Source organism: Chlorocebus sabaeus, chromosome 1, assembly GCF_047675955.1.
Source record: "Chlorocebus sabaeus isolate Y175 chromosome 1, mChlSab1.0.hap1, whole genome shotgun sequence".
Lineage (NCBI taxonomy): Eukaryota > Metazoa > Chordata > Mammalia > Primates > Cercopithecidae > Chlorocebus > Chlorocebus sabaeus.
This window is the reverse complement of record NC_132904.1, coordinates 124,881,229-124,901,766: the sequence shown is the minus strand read 5'-3', so window position 1 is coordinate 124,901,766 and position 20,538 is coordinate 124,881,229. Positions and strand designations below refer to the sequence as shown.

Here is a 20,538-nt window from a genome sequence, read left to right as displayed (position 1 = left end):
CAGGTATTCTTCACAGTGAACTGATGGTGATTCTAGTGTTTAAAGATGAGCACATCAGTTGCTTTATCTGATACTCAGCTGAGAAAACAGTGCTCTATTCCAATTCTGGAAAGAAAACTGTTAGGTCTGTTAAGATGCTTATAGGTCTCTAGCTTTTTCCTGGTAAATCTGAAGGGTAATTTTGCCTTTTATTGATTTTCACCTTATGTGCTGGAAATTAGAACTTACTTCACTTATTAACCATGTAAGATGTAATTCTACTGTAGAATTATTCTTCCTCTTGGCATCCTGAACTCAGTAGTTTTAAAGTAGTGTTTTCAGTGTCAAGTATTAGGAGGTTGAAGGTAGGGTGGGTGGACCACCTAATATTATACAACAGAAATTATTTTTTGTGTCTCCATGTCTGCTACACAGGCTGTGAGGTGAAAGAAAACTTGTTTACAAACCCCATAGGTATGACACAGTGAAACTGCAGCCATTACAGAACTACAAAAGATGAATAAAAGAAAAGAACTCTTTCATTTGCAATGTGTTGATTAGGCTTTGGTGAATGGTTTCTTCTGTGGGTGGGTGGTATATTTTTACCCTGTTCTATGCTACTGATTTCCATTTTCCATATGGAGAAAGAACTTTTCTGAACATTTGAAGACTTGCTGAATAGAGTTGTATTTTTAAAGATCCTAACAACACTAATTGTAATTGGTTTCCATGGTGATAGAAAAGTGAGCTCAATACAGGAAAAATAACTCCAAAGATAGATTTGGAAGAAATTTAGAAATACGGGATTTGGAAATCCTGTTTGCCATTTCTAATAGATGAAGGACTGAAATATTATTAAATTGAAAGAAGTGAAAATTATTTAAATCATTCAGTTCATGTCATAAATTTCTACAGGCAAATACAGTTCAGTCCTTCATAGTGTATAGTCTTTGTACATATAGTTCACATACTGCATAAAATACATTAATATTCAGACATGTGTATAGGGTGTATTAAAACCCACCATTCACTTAGCGTAGTTTTATTGAATATCTTCTATGTGCTAGCCACCTATGTGAGTACCACTGATGAAGTAGATAATCTTTCCTCAGAGAAAACAAGTAATATACCAATAAATTCAAGAGAAGAACAGGGTTATAAATGTTGGAAGAGTGCTTATAGGTATTCAGGGGCGAGAGAGACTATGTCCTGAGGCATTCAAAAGTCTTCACCTTTATTGAAGATTGAATAGAATTTGGATATGCAGAGATAATCCTTAGCAAAAAGAACAATGCTGGAGACATCACACTACCTGTCTTCAAAATATGAGAAGGCCATTGTAACCTGAACAGAGTGCTGTTGGTATAAAAACAAACATGTAGAGGAATGGAACAGGATACAAAACCCAGAAAGAAATCCACATGTTTACAGCCAAATTTTTTGTATGAAGTTGCCAAAAACGTACATTGACAAAGGATACACCCTCTTCAATAAATGTTGCTGGGGAAAGTGGATGTCCACATGTAGAAGAATGAAACTAGACCCCTATGTCTCATCATATAAAACAGTCAACCCAAGATGGATTCAGGACTTAAACCTGAATCTATAAAACTACTAGAAGAAAACACTTCTGGATATTGGTCTTGGCAAAGATTTTATGGCTAAGACCTAAGCACAGGCAACAGAAAGAAAAATAGACAAATGATATCGTATTAAACTAAGAACCTTTTGCACAGCAAGGAAACAATCGACAGTGTCTGAAGAGACAACTGGTAGAGTGGGAGGAAATATTTGTAAATGATATCCCACAAGGGAGTTATACAAGGAATTCAAACAACTCAACAGCAAAAACAAAAACAAAAACCAAAAAATAAAAAACACAAATCTCATTAAAAAGTGAGCAAAGGATAACAATAGAGTTTTCAAAGAAGATACACAAATGGCCAACAGATACATGAAAAATACTCAACATCACTAATCATCAGGGAAATGCAAATCAAAAACCACAATTAGTTATATTATCTTACTCCTGTTAGAACGGCTAGTTTTTAATAACAAAAAATAATAGATGCCAGTGAGTATGCAGAGAAAAGGGACCTCTTAAACACTGTTGTCAGGAATGTAAATGAGTACAGGCACTATCTGAAACAGTATGGAGATTTCTCAAAAAACTAAAAATAGAACTACCATATGATCCAACCGTTACACTACTGCATATGCATCTAAAGGAAAGTAAATCAGTGTATCAAATTGATACCCACGTTCCCATGTTTATTGCAGCACTATTTACAATCACAAAGATATGAAATCAATCCACCTGTCTCTCCACAGACGAATGGTAACTATGTGTATATACATATACACACACCATACTCTATATATATGCAATTGCATACTCTTTGGCCACAAAAGAGAATGAAATTCTGTCATTTGCAGCAACATGGATGGAACTAAAGGTCATCGTGTGAAATGAAATAATCTAGCCACAGAAAGACACATATTGTATATTCTCACATGTGGGATCTAAAACACTTGATCTAATAGAGGTAGAGAGTAGAATAACAGTCTGAGAAGGGGCAACATGATGAAGAAGTTTGATGAATGGGAAGAGACATGCAGTTAGATAGAAGGTGTAAGTTATAATGTTCAATACCAGAGTAGGATGACTATAGTTAACAACCATGTATGTATATTTCAAAGTAGCTGAAAGAGAGATCTTGAAATGTTTCCAACACATAAAAATGGTAAATACTTAAGGTGATGGAAATCCCAAATACCCTGATTTGATAATGACGCTTTCTGTGCTTGTAACAAAGTATCACATGTAACTCACACATATGTAAAATATTATGTATCAATTTAAAAATTGTACATTCAAAGACACTATCAAGAGAGTGAAAAGAATCCATTGAATGGGAATAATGCAAATCATATATCTGAAGCAAATTATATGTAGAACTACTACAACTCAACAACAAAATATCAACAACCCACTTCACAAATCAGCAAAGGGTTTGAGCAGATATTTTTCCAATTTTTCCAAAGAAGATATGGAGGTGATCAACAAACATATAAAAATATTCTAGTCTATTCATTATTGAAAGGTCATATTGAACTCAACTAGTGCTTTTGTAGAACTGCTTGTTTCTCCTTTCAGTTCTGTCATGTTTGCTTTATATATTTTGGTGCTCTTTTGCTTCTAATTGTTTCTAATTGTTATATGTTCTTGATGAATTTTCTCATTTCATCAATATATAATGTTCATTTTTGTCTTAATGTCTATTTTGTCTGATATTAGTATAGCTACTCAGGTCTTTTTGCTTTTCATCTACATGGAATATAATTTTTCATCTTTTCATTTTCAACATATTTGTATCTTTGGATCTAAATTGAGTCTCTTGTAGAAAGCAAGTAGTTGGATTGTGTTTGTTTTTAATCCATTCTCCATCTCTGCCTTATGATCGTAGAGTTTACTCTATTTACATTTGTAGTAATTACTCTTAAGGAAGGACTTACGCCATTTTGCTGTTTGTTTTCTATATGTCTTACAGTTTTTGCCCCTATTTTGACTGTTACTGCCTTCTTTCTTATTTAATTGAATTAGTGACATGTTTTGATTCTCTTCTCATTTTTTCCTGTGTTCATTCTATATGGCTGTTTTATTTATGGTTACCACAGTGATTACATAGAACATCTTAAAATTATAATAGTTTATTTTGAATTTATGCCAACTTAACTTCAATTCCATACGAAATCTCTTTTCTTTTTTATTTTGAAACAGAGTTTTGCTCTTGTTGCCTAGGCTGGAGTGCAGTGGCATGATCTTGGCTCAGTGCAACCTCCGCCTCCCAGGTTCAAGCAATTCTCCTGCTTCAGCTTCCCAGGTAGCTGGGATTACAGGCATGTGCCACCACATCTGGCTAATCTGTTATATTTAGTAAAGACAGGGTTTCTCCACGTTGGTCAGGCTGGTGTTGAACTCCTGACCTCAGGTGATCCGCCTGCTGCGGCCTCTCAAAGTGCTAGGATTACAGGCGTGAGCCACCGCGCCTGGCCCGAAACCTCTACTTTTATACAGCTCAATTGCCTCATTAAGTTATTGATGTCACAGATTACATCTTTATATATCATGTGCCCAATAACATATACATTTATGCATGAGTCTTTTAAATAACATGGAAAGCAAAAAGCGGGGTTCTAAACCAGAGTTTCAGTATTATTGGTGTGTGTTTGTCCATGTATTGACCTTAACTAGAGATCTTTCTGTTTTCATATGGCTTCAAGTTACTCTCTAGTGTCCTTTTATATCAATGTTAAGAACTTGGTTAGCCTTTCTTGTGGGGTAGGTCTAGTGTTGGTCAGCCCTTTCAGTTCTATTTTTTGGGGGAAATCTGTGAATGTTTTAATTTCCCCTTTATTTTTGAAGGATAGTCTTGCTGGATATAGAATTGTTAGTTGACTAGGTTTTTCTTTCAGCAGTTTAAATATATCATCCCTCTGCCTTTTGGCCTCAACATTTCAGCTGAGAAAAGAGCTTATAATGTTTTTGAGGATCACTTATATGCGACCAATTGCTGCTTTTTTGCTGCCTTCAAGAACTTCTTTTTGACCTTGTCTTTTGAAAATTTTATTATAGTGTGTCTTGGTGTGGAACTCTTTGGATTTTGGATGTACACATTTACGTCTTTCATCACATTTGGAATGATTTTGGCCATTATTTTTAAAAATAATATTTGCCCCATTCTTTCTTTTTCATTCTTAGATTTCCATAATGCAAGAGTTGGTCCACTTGATGGGTCTCATAGATTTTTTAAAGCACTGATTAATTTTTTAAATTATTTTTTCTTTCTGTTCATTACATTTTATACTTTTACTTCTCTTATCTTTAAGGTGATGGATTCTTTCCTCTTGCTCAAATTTGTTGCTGAGCTATCTAGTGAATTTTTGTTTTCTTTTTCAACTTTTATTTTAGATTCAGGGAGTACATGTACAAATGTATTTATTACCTGGGTATATCATGTGATGTTGAGGTTTAGGGTCCAAATAATCCTATCATCCACGTACTGAGAATAACACCCAAAAGTTAGTTTTTAAATCTTTTCCCCACTGCCTCCCTCCCCTATCTAGTAGTCCCCAGTGTCTTTTGTTACCACCTTTTTGCATAAGTACCTGATGTTTGGCTCCGACTTATAAGTGAGAGCATGTGATATTTAATTTTCTGCCCCTGTGTTAATTTGCTTAGGATAATAACCACTGGCTGCATTTATGTTGCTGCAAAGGATGTGGTTTTTTCTTTTTTATGGCTGTGTAATATTCCGTGGTATGTGTGTACCATATTTTCTTTATCCAGCTCACTTTTGATGGGCACCTACGTTGATTCCATGTCTTTGCTATTGTGAATAGTGCTGTGATGAACATGTGAGTTCATGTGTCTTTTTGGTAGAACAATTTGTTTTCTTTTGTATATGTATCCAGTAATGGGATTACTGGGTCAAATGGTAGTTCTGTTTTAAGTTCTTTTAATCTCCAAACTGCTTTCCAAATGGCTGAACTAATTTACATTCCCAACAACAGTATATAAGCAATTCCTTTTCTCTGCAGCCTCACCAACATCTGTTGTTTTTTGTCTAGTCAGATTTTAACTTTAGTTACTGTACTTTTTGGCCCCAGACTTTGTTTTTTTTAATACTTTATAGCTTCTTATTAATATTCTTATTTGTTCATACATCCGTTTCTTGATTTCTCTTATTTCTTTGTCCATGGTTTCTTTGAACTTTTTGAATATGTTGTATACAGTTTATTTAGAGTCAAGTCCTATATATAGACTTTTCAGGTACAGTTTTTGTTGATTTACTTATTTTTCCTCTGATGAATCCATGCTTTCCTGTTTCTTTGTATACCTTGTGACTTGTGTGGCATACTGTACATTTGAATATTATAATGTAGTAACTATGGAAATTGGGTTCTCATCTATCCTTGGAGTTTGATTTTTTTTTCATTGTTCATGGCTGCAGTTGTGTTTGTTCAGTGATTTTTTTTTTCCCAAACTGTTTTAGTGAAGACTATATTCCTTGTCATATGTATTCAGTAAAGTCTCTCTTCTTTTAGCTTGTGCTTAGGTAGTGTTTTGTTAGGGATTTTTTTTTTGAATGCCAGGAGTGGAAAATAAAAGTCAATGAAAAAGCTTCTTTCTCCAGTCTTTATATGTTGTTTCTGTACTGGAATACTCACTCAGCACCTAGCGAGGCTGTTTACAGGTCTGCCTTAGTCTTCCCTTCATGTTACGCTTATCCTAGAGGTCAGCTAGAGGTGAAAACTTACGGACTTCTTAGCTTTTTGTGAGTATGCGTCCTACCCTGTGCATGTGCATGCTTTTCAAAATACTTCCATACACCCAGGTACTTTTGAATGCTGTTATTTCCCAGAGATCCTCTCTACTCACCTTTCCCTCCTAGATTTTTGGGTTGTCCATTTTATGTCTCAACTATAATTTTTTGCTCCAGATAGTTGTAGAGTTTTCATTTGCCTTACTGTATTTTAAAGCAAGGTTTAATGCTTTTCCTTCCTGAATGAGTTCCATGTTAGGTGAAATGTAGGTAAGCACCTTGCATCAGTTCTTCAGGTAGCCTCTAGAAAGGTTAGAAGAGACAAACAACAGTTTGTGAATAGGGTCTTTCTGTTGGTTCTTGGCCCAGTGAGGGTTGGCATCATCAAGACTACTGCTGAGCCAGAGAGTTTTGGGGTAAGCACAAGTAAAAATGCCACAAAGGTTTCCTATTTTGAAGTTGCTTTTTCCTTGATTCAGTGATCTCTTGGTTATTCTAAACCCTATAATGTTTTCTGGAGTACTGAGAAAGGTGACTCTCAGAGATTGTGCTTGGTTTTTGTGATTTGTGGAGGGACTGAAGCTTGGAGCCACCTACTTTACCATTTTATTGCCACTGTTTGGCCATCTTCTTTCTCTTTTAGTTCTTCTTCTTATCTCCTTGCTTTTCTATTTTTCTGAAGTGTTCTCTCTCCTTATGCCTTCCTCCCCATTTCTACCTAGAGAGATTAATTTTTATTTCTAGTCTTAATTTCTTTTAAAGTTATTGACATTTAAAATTTTTGTCCTCTTCCTTTTGGTTTGGAAACCAGAAAATAGAAAATATATATCATTTTTCTATTGTTTTTGTGGCTACAACTAAAATCATAACTCAAATACGTAATTTAAAGGCTAATTTTTTTCAATATCTCTAACTGATTCAAAGTATCAGCATTTAGATTATTTTAACTGTGATCACTCTTTCCTCCATGTTAGTGTTGTTCAGGATGATAATTCTAACTTTTTATCTTTTGTAATTAAATGTTATTTTTATAAACAATTTGTTTAGATTTATAAACTTATTTCTTGCTCAATATTTCTACCTTATGTCTCAGTTTATTCTTTTAGAATCCCTTTTCTTCTAAAGTACATATTTTAGAAAAAATTTTTGGTGAGGTTTTGTTGGTGGGAACTCTTCAGTTTTTGTTAGTCAGAAAATACTTTTTTTGGCTCTTATTTTTACATGATAGTTTAGGTACGAATAAAGTCTTGGTATATCTATTTTCTCAGAACTTAAGGATATTCTTAAACTGTTCCATCTGTTACTGTTGAGATGTTAGGTGTTTTATAGTTACTTAGATATTTCCTATTTCTGGAACTGTTTATTCCTTCCTGCAGTTCTTGGTTTTTATCTGGTACCATTTCTCTTTAGCCTGAAGAACTTGTTATAGTTTTTTTTGTTGGACTAGTCTACTGGAGACAAATTCTTTCAGATTATTTTTATTTGTGAATGTTTTTATGTTGCTTAATTTCTGATGGTTATTTGCATGAATCATATTAATAGTATTGACAACATTTCTTTCAGCACTTAAATGTTTTCTTTTTGTCTTCTCCTCTCTTTTGTTTCTGGTGAGAGGTCAGCTGTTACTTATACTTTCCCCCCATGAGTCATGTTTGTTTTTTCTTTATAGATTGAAAGGTTTTTTCTTTATCTTTCCTTTTCAAAATTATAATTATGATATGTTTAGTACTGATTTATTCATTTAGTTTGGGGTTCACTGAGTTTCTTGATTTTGAAGCTGATGTTTTCACATATTTTGGAAAGTTCTCATCTGGTATCTCCTAAGATACTCTGCTTCATTCTCTCTTATCTTCTTCTGGTACTCCAATTATATTTATGGTTATCTGTTTGACATTCTCTTAGGGAGCTGAACTGTAATGTTATTTTTGTTCATTGTTTTTTTCTCTTAGTGATTCAATGTGGATACTTCTTATTGACCTGTTTTCAAGTTCACTGCTTCTTTCATTTACTGTTGCCAGTTTGCTGTTAATATCTGATATAAAAAAACATTTTTGGCATTTTCTATGGAATTTTTTTCGTAGTTTCAATCTCTGCTGGATTTCCCATATTTTCTTTTGACTACTCTAAGTACCACACATATGTGGAATCAAGTGTCTGTCTTTTTGTGATTGGTATATTTAACATTAGCACAGTGTTCATCCCTGTTGTAGCGTATGTCCGAATTTTTTTCTTTTTAAAGGCTGAGACTGAATAATATTTCATTTTGCATGTTGGTGTACATGTGTAAATGCGTGCACCACATTTTGATTATCCAGTCATCTGTTGACGGACATTTAATAATTCTCCTTTTAAGGTTTTTGAGGACCACCATTCTGTTTTCCATGGTGGCAGTACGAACACCACCAACAATGCACAAGGATTTCAGTCACTCTAATTTGAAACCAGCACTTGTTGTTTTCTGTTTTTGGATAATAGATGTCCTTATGTGTGTGAAGTGGTATCTCATTGTAGTTTAGATTTGCACTGGCTGATGATTAGTGATTTTGAACATCTTTTTGTGTGCTTTCTGGTCATTTGTATATCTTCTTCGGAGAAATGTCTGTTCTCCAGTACTTTGCCCATTTTTAAATTGTTTTTGTTTTTGTTACTGTTGTTAGGTGATAGGATAGGAGTTCCCTCATTTTGAACCTATGGGTCTCATTACATGTGAGATTGGTGTCTTGAAGACAGCATACCAATGGGTCTTGATTCTTTATCCAGTTTGCCACTGTGTGTCTTTTAATTGGGGCATTTAGCCCATTTACATTCAAGGTTGGTAGTGGTATGTGTGGATTTGATCCTGTCATCATGATGTTAGCTGGTTATTTTGCAGACTTGTTTATGTGGTTGCTTTATAGTATCATTGGTCTGCTTATTTCAGTGTGTTTTTGTAGCAGCTGGTAACAGTTTTTCTTTTCCATATTTAGTGCTTCCTTCAGGAGCTCTTGTAAGGCAGGTCTGGTGGTAACTAATTCCCTCAGCATTTGTTTGTCTAAAAAGGATCTTATTTCTCCTTTGCTTATGAAGCTTAGTTTTACCAGATATGAAATTCTGTGTTGGAATTTTTAAAAGAATGTTGAATATTGGCTCTCAATATCTTCTGGTTTGTAGGGTTTCTGCTGAAACCTGTTGTTAGTCTGTTGTTAGTCTGATGGGCTTCCCTTTGTAGATGACTGGACCTTTCTTTCTAGCTGCCTTTCACGTTTTTTCTTTCATTTTGACCTTGGAGAATCTGATGATTATGTGTCTTGGGGATGATCTTCTTGTGAAGTATCTTACTTGAATTCTCTACATTTCTTGAATTTGAATGTTGGCTTCTCTAGTTAGGTTGGGGAAGTTCTCATGGATGATATCCTGAAATATGTTTTCCAATTTGGTTCATTCTGTTCATTTCTTTCAGGGGCACCAGGGTGGTTGTAGATTTGCTATCTTTTACACAGTCCCATATTTCTTGGAGGTTTTATTTATTCGTTTTCATTCTTTTTTCTCTATTCTTGTCTGTCTTATTTCAGAATGCCTGTCTTCAAGCTTTGAGATTCTTTCCTCTGCTTGGTCTGTTCTGCTATAAATACTTGTGATTGCATTATAAAATTCTTGTAGTGTGTTTTTCAGCTCTATCAGGTTGGTTACATTATTTTCTATACTGGCTATTTTGTCTGTCAGCTTCTGCATTGTTTGTCATGGTTTTTAGCTTCCTTGGATTGGATTTTAGTGTACTCCTGTAGTCCAGTGATCTTCATTCTTATACATATTCTGAATTCTGTTTCCATTTCAGGCCAGTTCAGGACCCTTACTGGAGAGATGATACATTTGTTTGGAGAATAGAAGGCATTCTGGCTTTTTGAGTTTTCAGGGTTCTTGTGCCAATTCTTTCTCATCTTTGTGGGCTTATCTACCTTCAGTCTTTTAGGTTGCTGGCCTTTGGATGTTTTTTTCTCCCTTTTATCCTATTTGATGACCTTTAGGGTTTGATTGTGTTATAAAGGGGATTCAGCAGATTGGCTTCATTTCTGGAAGTTTGTTGGGGGGCCAGTGCTCTGCTCCCAACTGTATTGCACCCAGACTTTGTCCTTTGTCTCCTTGAGGTTAGTTAGGAATTTACTGTGTCGGTGGAGGCCAAAGTGCTTGTGGACTGCTGGTCACTACACTCCAATGGGTGGTGACGGTCAAAGCATTTCATAGTGTGGTGATAGCAGGGTCCATCCTTGTGGCAGCAGCTGCAACAGAGTGCTAGTGGATGCCAGCGTGCTTGCCTTCCTGTGAGCGTTCACCACAGTGGCAGAGGCAGCACAGCTGTGGGGTGCGTGGAGACCCCTTGTTGGTTACTTTGCACACAGTTGTGCTGGAGGTGGTGTTGGCTTGGGAGCTGGTGGGCGTGGGTCTGGGTGCCTTCTCTGTGCCCCATAGCAGAAGTGGTTGCTCAGGTGGAGGAGGATTCACTGTTCTCTGTGCAGTGTTAGTGTAAGGACAGGGTACAGGCAGGGTTGGGGTTGGCTAGTTCTGCCCGCCAAGGCTCCATCTACAGTGGCGGTCGGCAGGTAGAGGTAGGGTGGATTGCACTCTTGTTCACTGGTGGAGAAGGGAAAGCAAAACCTGCCCACACAGGCATATACCAGCAAAGTGATGTGGGGAGTTGCCATGGCTTCAGGGGAGGCTGACATACGGGGAGGGAGTGTGGGCTCATGCATGGTCATAGGTGCCACCCCACTGCAGCTCTCCACAGGTCAGGCATGGTCCACCAGTGCAGAAGCTATGATACAGCTCCCAGGACATGTGCGGCTGCCTTGCAAACGTGTGGCCAGGCTGGGTCCTTGGGAGAGGCCAGCACACCAAGGGATGGTCAAATTGGACCAGCCCCATCTGATGGGCAAGACTGTCTTGCAGAGATCAGGTCTAGCAGTTCCCCTTGAACTAAAGTCACCTGTGGTTGCAAGTTGAGCCTAGGAGCATGGCCACTCCTAAATGTGCTCTGCTATGGATGCTCCTGCATCAGACCTTCTGGGCTCCACATCAGCTGGATTGCTGCCCCTACTACTTCTCTAAGAAGCTCTCCCTGCCAATTCAGTGTCCATGGTGGTTGAGGAGGGGTCTCTTCTTGCCAGGGTTTCAGAGGCCTGTGGCAAGTGCAGGTTGCTCCTTACCAGTTCAACTCACCTGTTCCCCTGGAGCTGTTAGGATCCAGGAATGAGTCCTGGTGCAGTGCACGGTAGGGCCATGCAGGATTCCCAGCTTTCTCCCCCTTCAGCCCAGCTTCTGTGTCTTCCCTGTGTACACTCTTGATGCCTTGCCTCTGAAGATTTATTAGAAGCACACCAGTCATCTCAGTCTGTCGGTGGGAGCTCTTTCACCTGGCTGCATCTAGTCAGCCATCTTGCTCTCCCCCACCACTTATAATTGTTGTATCTTCTTTGTGTATTGAACCTTCTGTTAATATATAATATTCTTTTTTGTCTCTAAACTTTTTGGTTTAATGTCTGTTTTATTTATTTTTAGTGTAGTCACCTCCACTCTCTTTTGGTTTCAATTTGCATGGAATATCTTTTTCCATCCTTCCACTTTCCATCTATTTGTGTATTTGGATCTAAAGTGTATCTCCGATAGCCACCGTATATAGTAATGCATCACTTAACAGGGTTATTTTCTGAGGGATATATTATTAGGTGATTTTCTAGTTGTGAATATCTTTAAAATGTGCTTAGAGAAGGTATAGCCTACTATATACCCAAGCTGTCTGGTATAGCCTATTGCTTCTAGGCTACAAACCTGTTCAGAATGTTACTCTACTGAATACTATAGGCAGTTGTAACACAATGGTAAGCATCTGTGTATCCAAACATGTCTAAACATGGGAAAGATATAGTAAGAATGTGGTTTTGTAATCTTATGGGTCCACTGTGATATATGCAGTTTATCATTGACCAAAATGATGTTATGGTGGCACATCACTGTAATTGAATTATGTTACTTTGTTATTCTGCCAATCTCTGTCTTTGATTATACAGTTTATTTCATTCACATTAAAAGTAATTACTGATAAGGAGGGACTTCTCTCATTTTTCTATATGTTTTCTTTGTGTCTTATAGCTTTTTTGTTCCTCATTTTCTGCATTAATGCTTTTTAAATGTGTTTAGTTGATTTTTTTATTGTGAAATGTTTAGATTTCTTTCTTATTTTCTTTTGTTCACATTCTATAGCTATCTTTTTGTGGTTGCCATGAGGATTACATTCAACATTCTAAAGTTATAACATTCAAATTTGAATTTATGCTGGTTTAAATTTATTAACATAGAAAAACTCTGCTCCTATAGTAGCTCCAACGTCTCCTCTTTTGGTTGTTGATTATCACAAAATCACATCTTTATACATTTTTCTGTTCTGAAACATAAATAAATAATTTTAAAAATGTATTATTCTTTGAAATGATGTAGGAAAGGATGTGGAATTACAAACCAGAGGTAAAATAATGCTAGCTGCACTTTGGGAGACTGAGGCGGGTGGATCATGAGGTCAGGAGATCGAGACCATCCTGGCTAACACAGTGAAACCCCAGTGAAATCAGTAAAATAATACAAAAACTTAGTTGGGCATGGTGGTGGGCACCTGTAGTCCCAGCTACTCAGGAGGCTGAGGCAGGAGAATGGCATGAACCCAGGTGGCGGAGCTTGCAGTGCGCCAAGATCGCACCACTGCGCTCCAGCCTGGGTGACAGAGCAAGACTCCATCTCAAAATAATAATAATAATAATAATAATAATAATAATAATTAATAATAATAGTAATGCTAGCCTTTAGACTAATAATTTTCTTTTAAGTATTAGTCTCTGAAATCATTTAGATAAAAAGTAGAGTTACCTATCATTGTACAGTAATACAGGCTTTTATAATTGTCCATATATTTATCTTTATTGAGTTCTCTCTTCTTCATATGGCTTTGAGTTAGTAGTGTTTGTGTATATGTGTTTTAATTTATTTTACCCTGCAGGACTTCCTTGAGAATTTCTGTGTGGCAGGTCTAGTGGTAATTGACTCCCTCAGCTCTTCTTTATCTGGGAATATCTGAAGTTAGGCTTTTTAAAATCTGGGAGCATCTCCCTTACTTTTTAAGGACAGTTTTGCTGGTTATGGAATTAGTGGTTGCCAGTTCTCTTAGCACTTTGAATATATTGACCTGCTGTTTTTTGACCTTTAAAGTTTCTAATGGGAAATCTCCTAATCTTATTGATGATCCCTTGCAGGTGTTGAATCACTCCTATATTGACTCTTTCAAGCTTGCCTCCTTATCTTTGTATTTTGAACATTTGGTTATCAGGTATCTTAGTGTGGGTCTCTCTGAGTTTATCTTACTTACAATTCATTGAGCTTCTTGGAGGTTTATATTCGTGTCTTTTATCAATTTTGGGAAGTTTGGGGCCATTATCTTTTCAAATAATCTCTTTGCCCCTTTCTCTCTCTTTTTTTATTCTGGTACTCCTACATATGTATGTTGGTTTGCTTGAGGGTGTCCCGTGGGTCCCTTAGGCTCTTATTACTTATCTTCAATCATTTTTTCTTCCTATGACTCAGATTCAATCATTTCTATTGTCTTATCTTTAAGTTAACTAACTCTCTTTTCTGCCTGCTCAAATCTGCCTTTGAATCCCTCTAGTGAATTTTTCATTTCAGTTTTTATACTTTTCAGCTACAAAATTTGATTTTGGTTTCTAGGCTTTTTACTTCTTTATTGATATTTCTATTTTGTTTATATAATGTTTTCTTGACTTTTTCCACAACTTCCTTTAGGTCTTTGAACATCTTTAAGATAGTTGTTTGTCTTGTAAACCTACTATCAGATCTTTTTCAGAAACAGTTTTTTATTTCTATTTTTATTAAAAAAATTTGTAGAGATGGTGTTCTATGTTACCCAAGCTGGTCTTGAACTCCTGGCGTCAAGCTATCCTCCTGCCTCAGCCTCCCAAAGTACTGGATTACAGATGTGAGCCACTGTGATTCATTTTGATTAATTTTTACCTTTGAAAGGTTCATACTTTGTTTCTTTATATGCCTTGTGATTTTTTTTTTTTTTTTTTGGAAAAATGGACATTTGAATCTAATGATGTGGTAACTCTGAAAACCAGATTCTCCTCCTTCCCCAGGGACTGCTGTTTTTATTGTTTTTGTTTTTTTGATTGTTGTAGTCTATCTCTGTGCCAAAGATCAGTCTGAGTTGGAACTTAATGTCTTCTTTGGTCTTTCCTAAGCCTGTACCTTTCTCTGAGCATGTGTGGTCACTTTCAGATTTTCTCTATAGGTGCAGTTGCTTTTGAATGTCCTAGTCTATTATATTTTCCCGAAGGAGGAAAAAGAGAAAAATAAAGGGAGACAGGGAAGAAAGAGGGTGTTGGCCTTTTATGTCTGCTGGAAGTCACTTTAGCCAGAGGAGCATGGGCCTGCAAACAGTGGAGCTAGGTGTAATGGACACATAGTTATTTGCACCTCTGCAATTCAAAGCAGTGATCTGCAGTCATAGCATAGATCTCTGAAATTTGGAGGCGGTGTTCTTTTTGTCTATCTTGGCTCTTGTAAGGTATGTGTATGCTGCTCCAGGAGTCTGTGCACAGCTGCCTGCTATAGGGGTGGCGGGGGTATAGGGAGCTGTTATTTTTTAAGTGCTGATGTTGACCAAAATGAACTATAGTTTCCCATACAAGCCTTCCCTTGAAAGTTGCAGGCCTTCAGTAGATACCAGAGTTGTCAAAATAGTTACACACCAGACAGATTCTGCCAGTGCGGTTATTGTCTAGGTGGAAAGATGGATTCCTGGTGCTTCTGAGTCTGCCATTTTTCCAGAATCTTCTCTTTCTCTTGTGCTTTTGCATATTTATTGTTTGCCTGTTGAACTGTATTTTAGAATCTCTATTATATTTAATTTACATTATCTTTCTTATTATTTTTATATCTGGCCCAATTCTGCGTCTGCTTTATTTTACCCTTGCTTCTCATGACCATGTGTCACATTTGCTTGCTTATCTGTGTGTTTTGTAATTCTTTCATGTGAAATATATGAAAAAACAGCTGAGACCAAAGTCAGTAAACTTACCTCCAGGAAAGGGCTTATCTCTTCTTCTTTCAGTCTGTTGAAGTGAGGTGGTGCATCAGGCTGATCTCTATTTGATACAGATCTGGTCTTTTATGACAGCTTTACTTTGATTGAGTTTATCACTACTTTAAATATTTTGAAGTTAAGGTTCTGAGATTTCTTTCACAAGGAAAATTGAAGAGTGGTGAGATGCTGAAGATATCTTTGTGCTTTGCTATGAAGCCCCAAATCATCTGAGCTGAGGGAGAACCTGTTTTCTTTCTCCGCTTGCAGCCTGGTCGCTTCTTCTCTTGTCTGTCCAGTTCTTTCCCCCAGTACTTTGTGCCTCTGGAGAGCACTCTTCCCCTTGCCCTACCCAAGAGCTTTGAGGCTAGCTGTGAAGGCCTGCAGTTTCTCCCAGCTCTTCTGTGCCACCTCCATCCTTCAGTTGTTAAGTGTCCTGAGTGCTTTCAGAGGGATATCTCCCAGTTCTCTTTTCCCCTCTGTTTCACTGCCATGCTCCCAGTCAAGGGAGGTTAGCTGCCTTGTGCTTGGGGAGGCTTCCCATACTTCAAGGTTCATTCTCTCAGTTCTCTTCCTCCCCTGCAGCCTTTGGTTTACTCACCCGATGCCCCTGGTGTGTACCTGTGGGAATCAGTTGGTGGGTGAGTGTCAACTCTCTGCTACAGGGTGCTCCTTGTAATTTTAGTTTATCACTTTAGTTTATATGCAGTCACTCAAAGTTTGGCTGGTTTCTCCTTACCCTGTCTAATAAAGATTCTTTTTTCTCTTGTATCTCTGCCAGGCGTCCAAGCACATCTTTGAGTCTCTTCTGTCTCATGAAAGTGTTGTCACTTTCTGAAAGCTAGTTCATGTAGGTTTCTTTTCACCCTTAATTATTTGATTTCTTTTTAAAACTATGCTTTTGTCATTAACCTGGCTTTTTGGGGCTAATGGGAGAATGATTGTTATCTTGTGAACAACTTCTTAGTATCTGAAGTTTAAAAAAAGACTTTGTGATACCACTTTCCTCAATAGAGAATATATCTCCATCAACCTTGTATTTCATATAGTATGAATTATAATGGTACATTACATTTATTAAGTATTAGTTACCTGGGTGGACACTGTCCATGCATCATCACATTTAATACCCACAAACTTGAAAATACATAATATTGTATCATCCTCAGTTTCCAGTTGAGAGCCTAAGCAGGTAGGTCAATATTACATAGCCAGTTATAAACACATTTGAACTTAGGGTTGTCCATCTCTGGGACCACGTTTGCAAATTGACATCCAAAGATGGGGTAGGTGTATAACATAAGTGAGTAAAGCAAGTGGGGTATAAGAAAAATAACAAAGCAAATAGCATGATGAATGACAGTTAATACTCAGCCTAGATACTAGCAAGAAAACTAGAGGGTAGTCAGTTCTGTGACAGACTTTCTTGGGGAATATATACCTCATTTAAAGGTGATGGTCATTTCTCAGCTGTAGCTATAGCTGTTGCCCATGTGAGAATGTAGGTCCAATCTTCCCAATTTTCTGATTTTTCAGTAGAAGCCAGAAATCTGTATTTTTCATGTGAAAAATACATGTTGGTAGCTGGTTTAAATAAAAGTAAAATCCAGTGTGTAGACCTACATGGTGAATTTTTTTTTTGAAATTTTAAATTTCAAATCTTTGTGGATACAGAGTAGGTTTATATATTTATAAGGTATATGAGATGTTTTCATGCAGGCATGCAATCTGTAATAATAGCATCATGGAAAATGGGGTATCCTTCCTTCAAGCATTTATCCTTTGTGTTACAGACAATCCAGTTATACTATTTTAGTCATTTTAAACTGCACAATTATTATTAACTATTGTCACCTTGTTGCTATCACATACTAGGTCTTTTTCATTCTTTCTATTTATTTTGTACCCATTAACCATCCCCACCTCCTCCTCACCCCACTACATGGTGATTCTGAAATTAAACATGTCCATAGACCCAACCTGTTACCTGAGCAGCCAGTTTTGTATCTATGTAATAAGGTCTGAGCTCTTTTAAACTGTTAAGTCATACTATCTCTCAGTGCTTAGTTTCATGTATGTATTAAATAGATTAAGGAAGTGAAGACCCTTAGATGTAAGCTACACTATATTTTATCTGAAACACCAAGTCCTTCATTCATCTGCCTTAAACAATAAAGTTCTTATATAAGGTATGTCTCACGTTAAACTGATGCTCACCTGGAGATGATGCTGCAGGTATTATGAATTCTTAGTTTATTCTTGTTCACTAATAATGACTTTCTTTCCCTCTCTTCTTTTTTTTCTGTGATGTAGCTTTCACTTTCAGAAGAACAGAATGAAGTAATGAAAAATGGCTGTGAATCTAAAGAGCTGGTCTACCTCGTGCAGATTGCTTGTCAGGTGATTTTGTGAATGTATTCTCCATTTCAGATGAAGTTAAAAATTAGGTTGAGTGATGATTAGATTTCTTTCTATAACGTGATTTGCCTAAAGGATTATAATCCACAGAAAAATACTTATATAATACTGAAATGAGATTGTGCAATAATGATTATTGTAAGAAAATAAATGGTATGAATGGTATTCTTTTAAAACAGAAATAAATGTATTCATACAATACTACATGGAATGTGGAGTTGAGCATTGCAACTTGTATGTCTTCTCTTTGCACTTTTAGAAAGTTCCTAAGGCTTTTGACACTTATGAGTAAATAACAATGACTGTGGTAATCAAGATGTTTTCATTCTTTCTCACAGTCACATTGGCATTTCTACATGTACTCAGAGTTGAAGTCTTTTATTTAGTAGAATTAGTTTTATAGATATTTAATCCATACCCTTAAGTGAAAATACCTTTATTAAGACTAAAGGAAAGATATTTATTGATCATTACGTTAAGTGATTCAGCTATTGATCACATATTATAGCAAAAGAGTAGATTATGTTATCTCTGCTTCAGATGCACACTTTTTCTAACTGAGACATTAAGTTTCTCTTTGGTGTGACAGTAGGATATGTGCATGTTTTTGTAGCTTGTTATTTCTTAACTTTTAATATTAGAACTTTTTTGAAGGTAATGACTATGACTTGCTCTTAATGAGACTTAAAATATGTCCTTTGTAGCATTGATTATTTCCCTCATCATGTAAGCACTTAGTATAGTTCTTTTATTCTCTTATTCTACATTCTTTAAGCTTTTTGCCTACTGGTGAATTAGTCATTGTAGAGAAAGTGTTTAGGAGGAAAACTTTTTTCTATACAAAGTTTTCAGCTATCTTTGGGAGACAGTAAGATATGGGCATTTATATTTTTTCTCAAAAAGTATTAATCATGTACCTGAAGCTAAATGATCCAAAAAAGTCCAGTGCTTTCATCATGTGTGATATACTGAAGTTTTTAGTTGTGGTCACCTTAAGGAAAACCTTCCAGAATTAAGTACATTTCTTTTTAGGTGTCAGAGTATAGGATTGGAAATCTAATTTTAACTTGTATATAAATAAGTAAGATGGCCAAATTCACACATTGTTTATGTATGTTTTATTGCATGTCACCTCAGCTTCTTTGAGAATGTAGGGAAGCTCTTAATTACTAAGTTTCATGCCATATTTCATAAAATGCTTCCATTTGGTGAGTTAATTTTTAAGTGAAAATATTGAGTGCATTTATGATAAGTTATTGCTAATAGATGGATGAAGATCATATCTTTTTTATCTAGAGTACATCGTTGGTGTGTCAGGAATGAATTTCTTAATCCCTCTACAACCTAAGACATTTTAGTATCTCTTTTTCTCACCATTAATTTCCATATGCTTCGAGAATGCAAATGTTCTTATTCTTATGAACAAAACATAACATCAACAAAAATTAAAAAACATCTGTGCCTTCAGAAGGCAAGCATGGTATTTTGGTACCAAATATTATAATGTATAATTGTTACTTGATTGTATATTCGTGTACAGTATTGGTGACCTAGATAGATAGTTCGTTTCCTGGTATAACTATCTTGCCAAGCTTCTTAAAAAATTTCATACTACTTGGTATACCATTTGTTGTATCAAAGTAGTAATTTAATGCATTGTAATAATGCATTTGTACCTATTCTTTCCCTCATTATATGTAATCGTTGATATATTCCCATGGCTTACCCCTGTATTCTTGCCATATTGTGTTAGCCATAAACCATATTAAACTAGAATCATACTTTTTTATAACTAAGAGAGAAAAAGACGTATAATTAGACCCTCTAATTTTGCAGATGAGGAAACTGAGGTCCAAATTACTGAAGTGGCTGTCCTAAGCGATATTGAATGTTAGCAGTGGGGACTATGAGGATTTCAGTTTCTTGACTGCCACCTTTTTCTGTGTCTATTTCAGTCTATAACAAAATTTGAGAAATTGCTTAATCTTCAGATAAGACCACCATTATACACTGATGTAATCTGTTTCAGAAGTTATTTACAAATTTTATCTCTGTCAGTTTCTACTTTTTAATAATATCACTTGACATTCTTTTTGTTTAACCAAAATTCTTGGTCTTTCATCTTAACCCTTTCTTCTTTTGTTCTATTAGCTTATAAAAGTGACAAATTGATTGACTGTAATCGTTTTTCTTTCTGTAGGTTAAGTGCTACTGATTTTCTTTCAGTCTTATCTTGGAAACTTTGAAATGTGTCTATGCCTGCCCTTAAAAGTTTTTATCTTTCTAAATTGTGAGCCCAGAAATGTAAACTGTCTTCCAGTTTACATTTCGAACCTTCAAATCTAGAGCCCCTACGGGAGTGCCCAGGCCAACTGGGGACTGAAATCTTAGCGATAGTAAAAGTATTTAAACAGCTGATACAGCGTGGACCCAAAGCAATAGAACAGATACTAGTTATACAGATCTCATTTACCCGTCTTGGTGTGTCTTAGCTGAATATTAGCCATGGATAAAATGCTCTTTAAGATGTCTTGAATGATAAGTCTGTAATGCTGTGGTGAGCCCGCAACTCCCTGCCTTTCATGGTAATTAATTAGAATTATATGTCGTGCTGCAGATATCCCCCTCTTATCTTTTTATTCTGTTCTCTCAGTAAATGAACAAAAGTGTCTGTTGAGAGAACAAACAGACCAGCTG

General features: G+C 36.2%; 1 protein-coding gene across 5 annotated transcripts in view; it reads left to right on the top strand.

The window, feature by feature from the left end:
• ARHGAP32 (Rho GTPase activating protein 32) overlaps window positions 1-20,538 on the top strand; it is a 304,654-nt gene that overhangs the window by 155,863 nt on the left and 128,253 nt on the right. For all 5 annotated transcript variants that reach the window (XM_038004998.2, XM_073022239.1, XM_008021489.3 and 2 more), the window contains one exon: window positions 17,737-17,823. In XM_038004998.2, coding sequence (XP_037860926.2) covers window positions 17,737-17,823 — 87 coding nt within the window. The remainder of the gene's footprint in view (window positions 1-17,736; window positions 17,824-20,538) is intronic.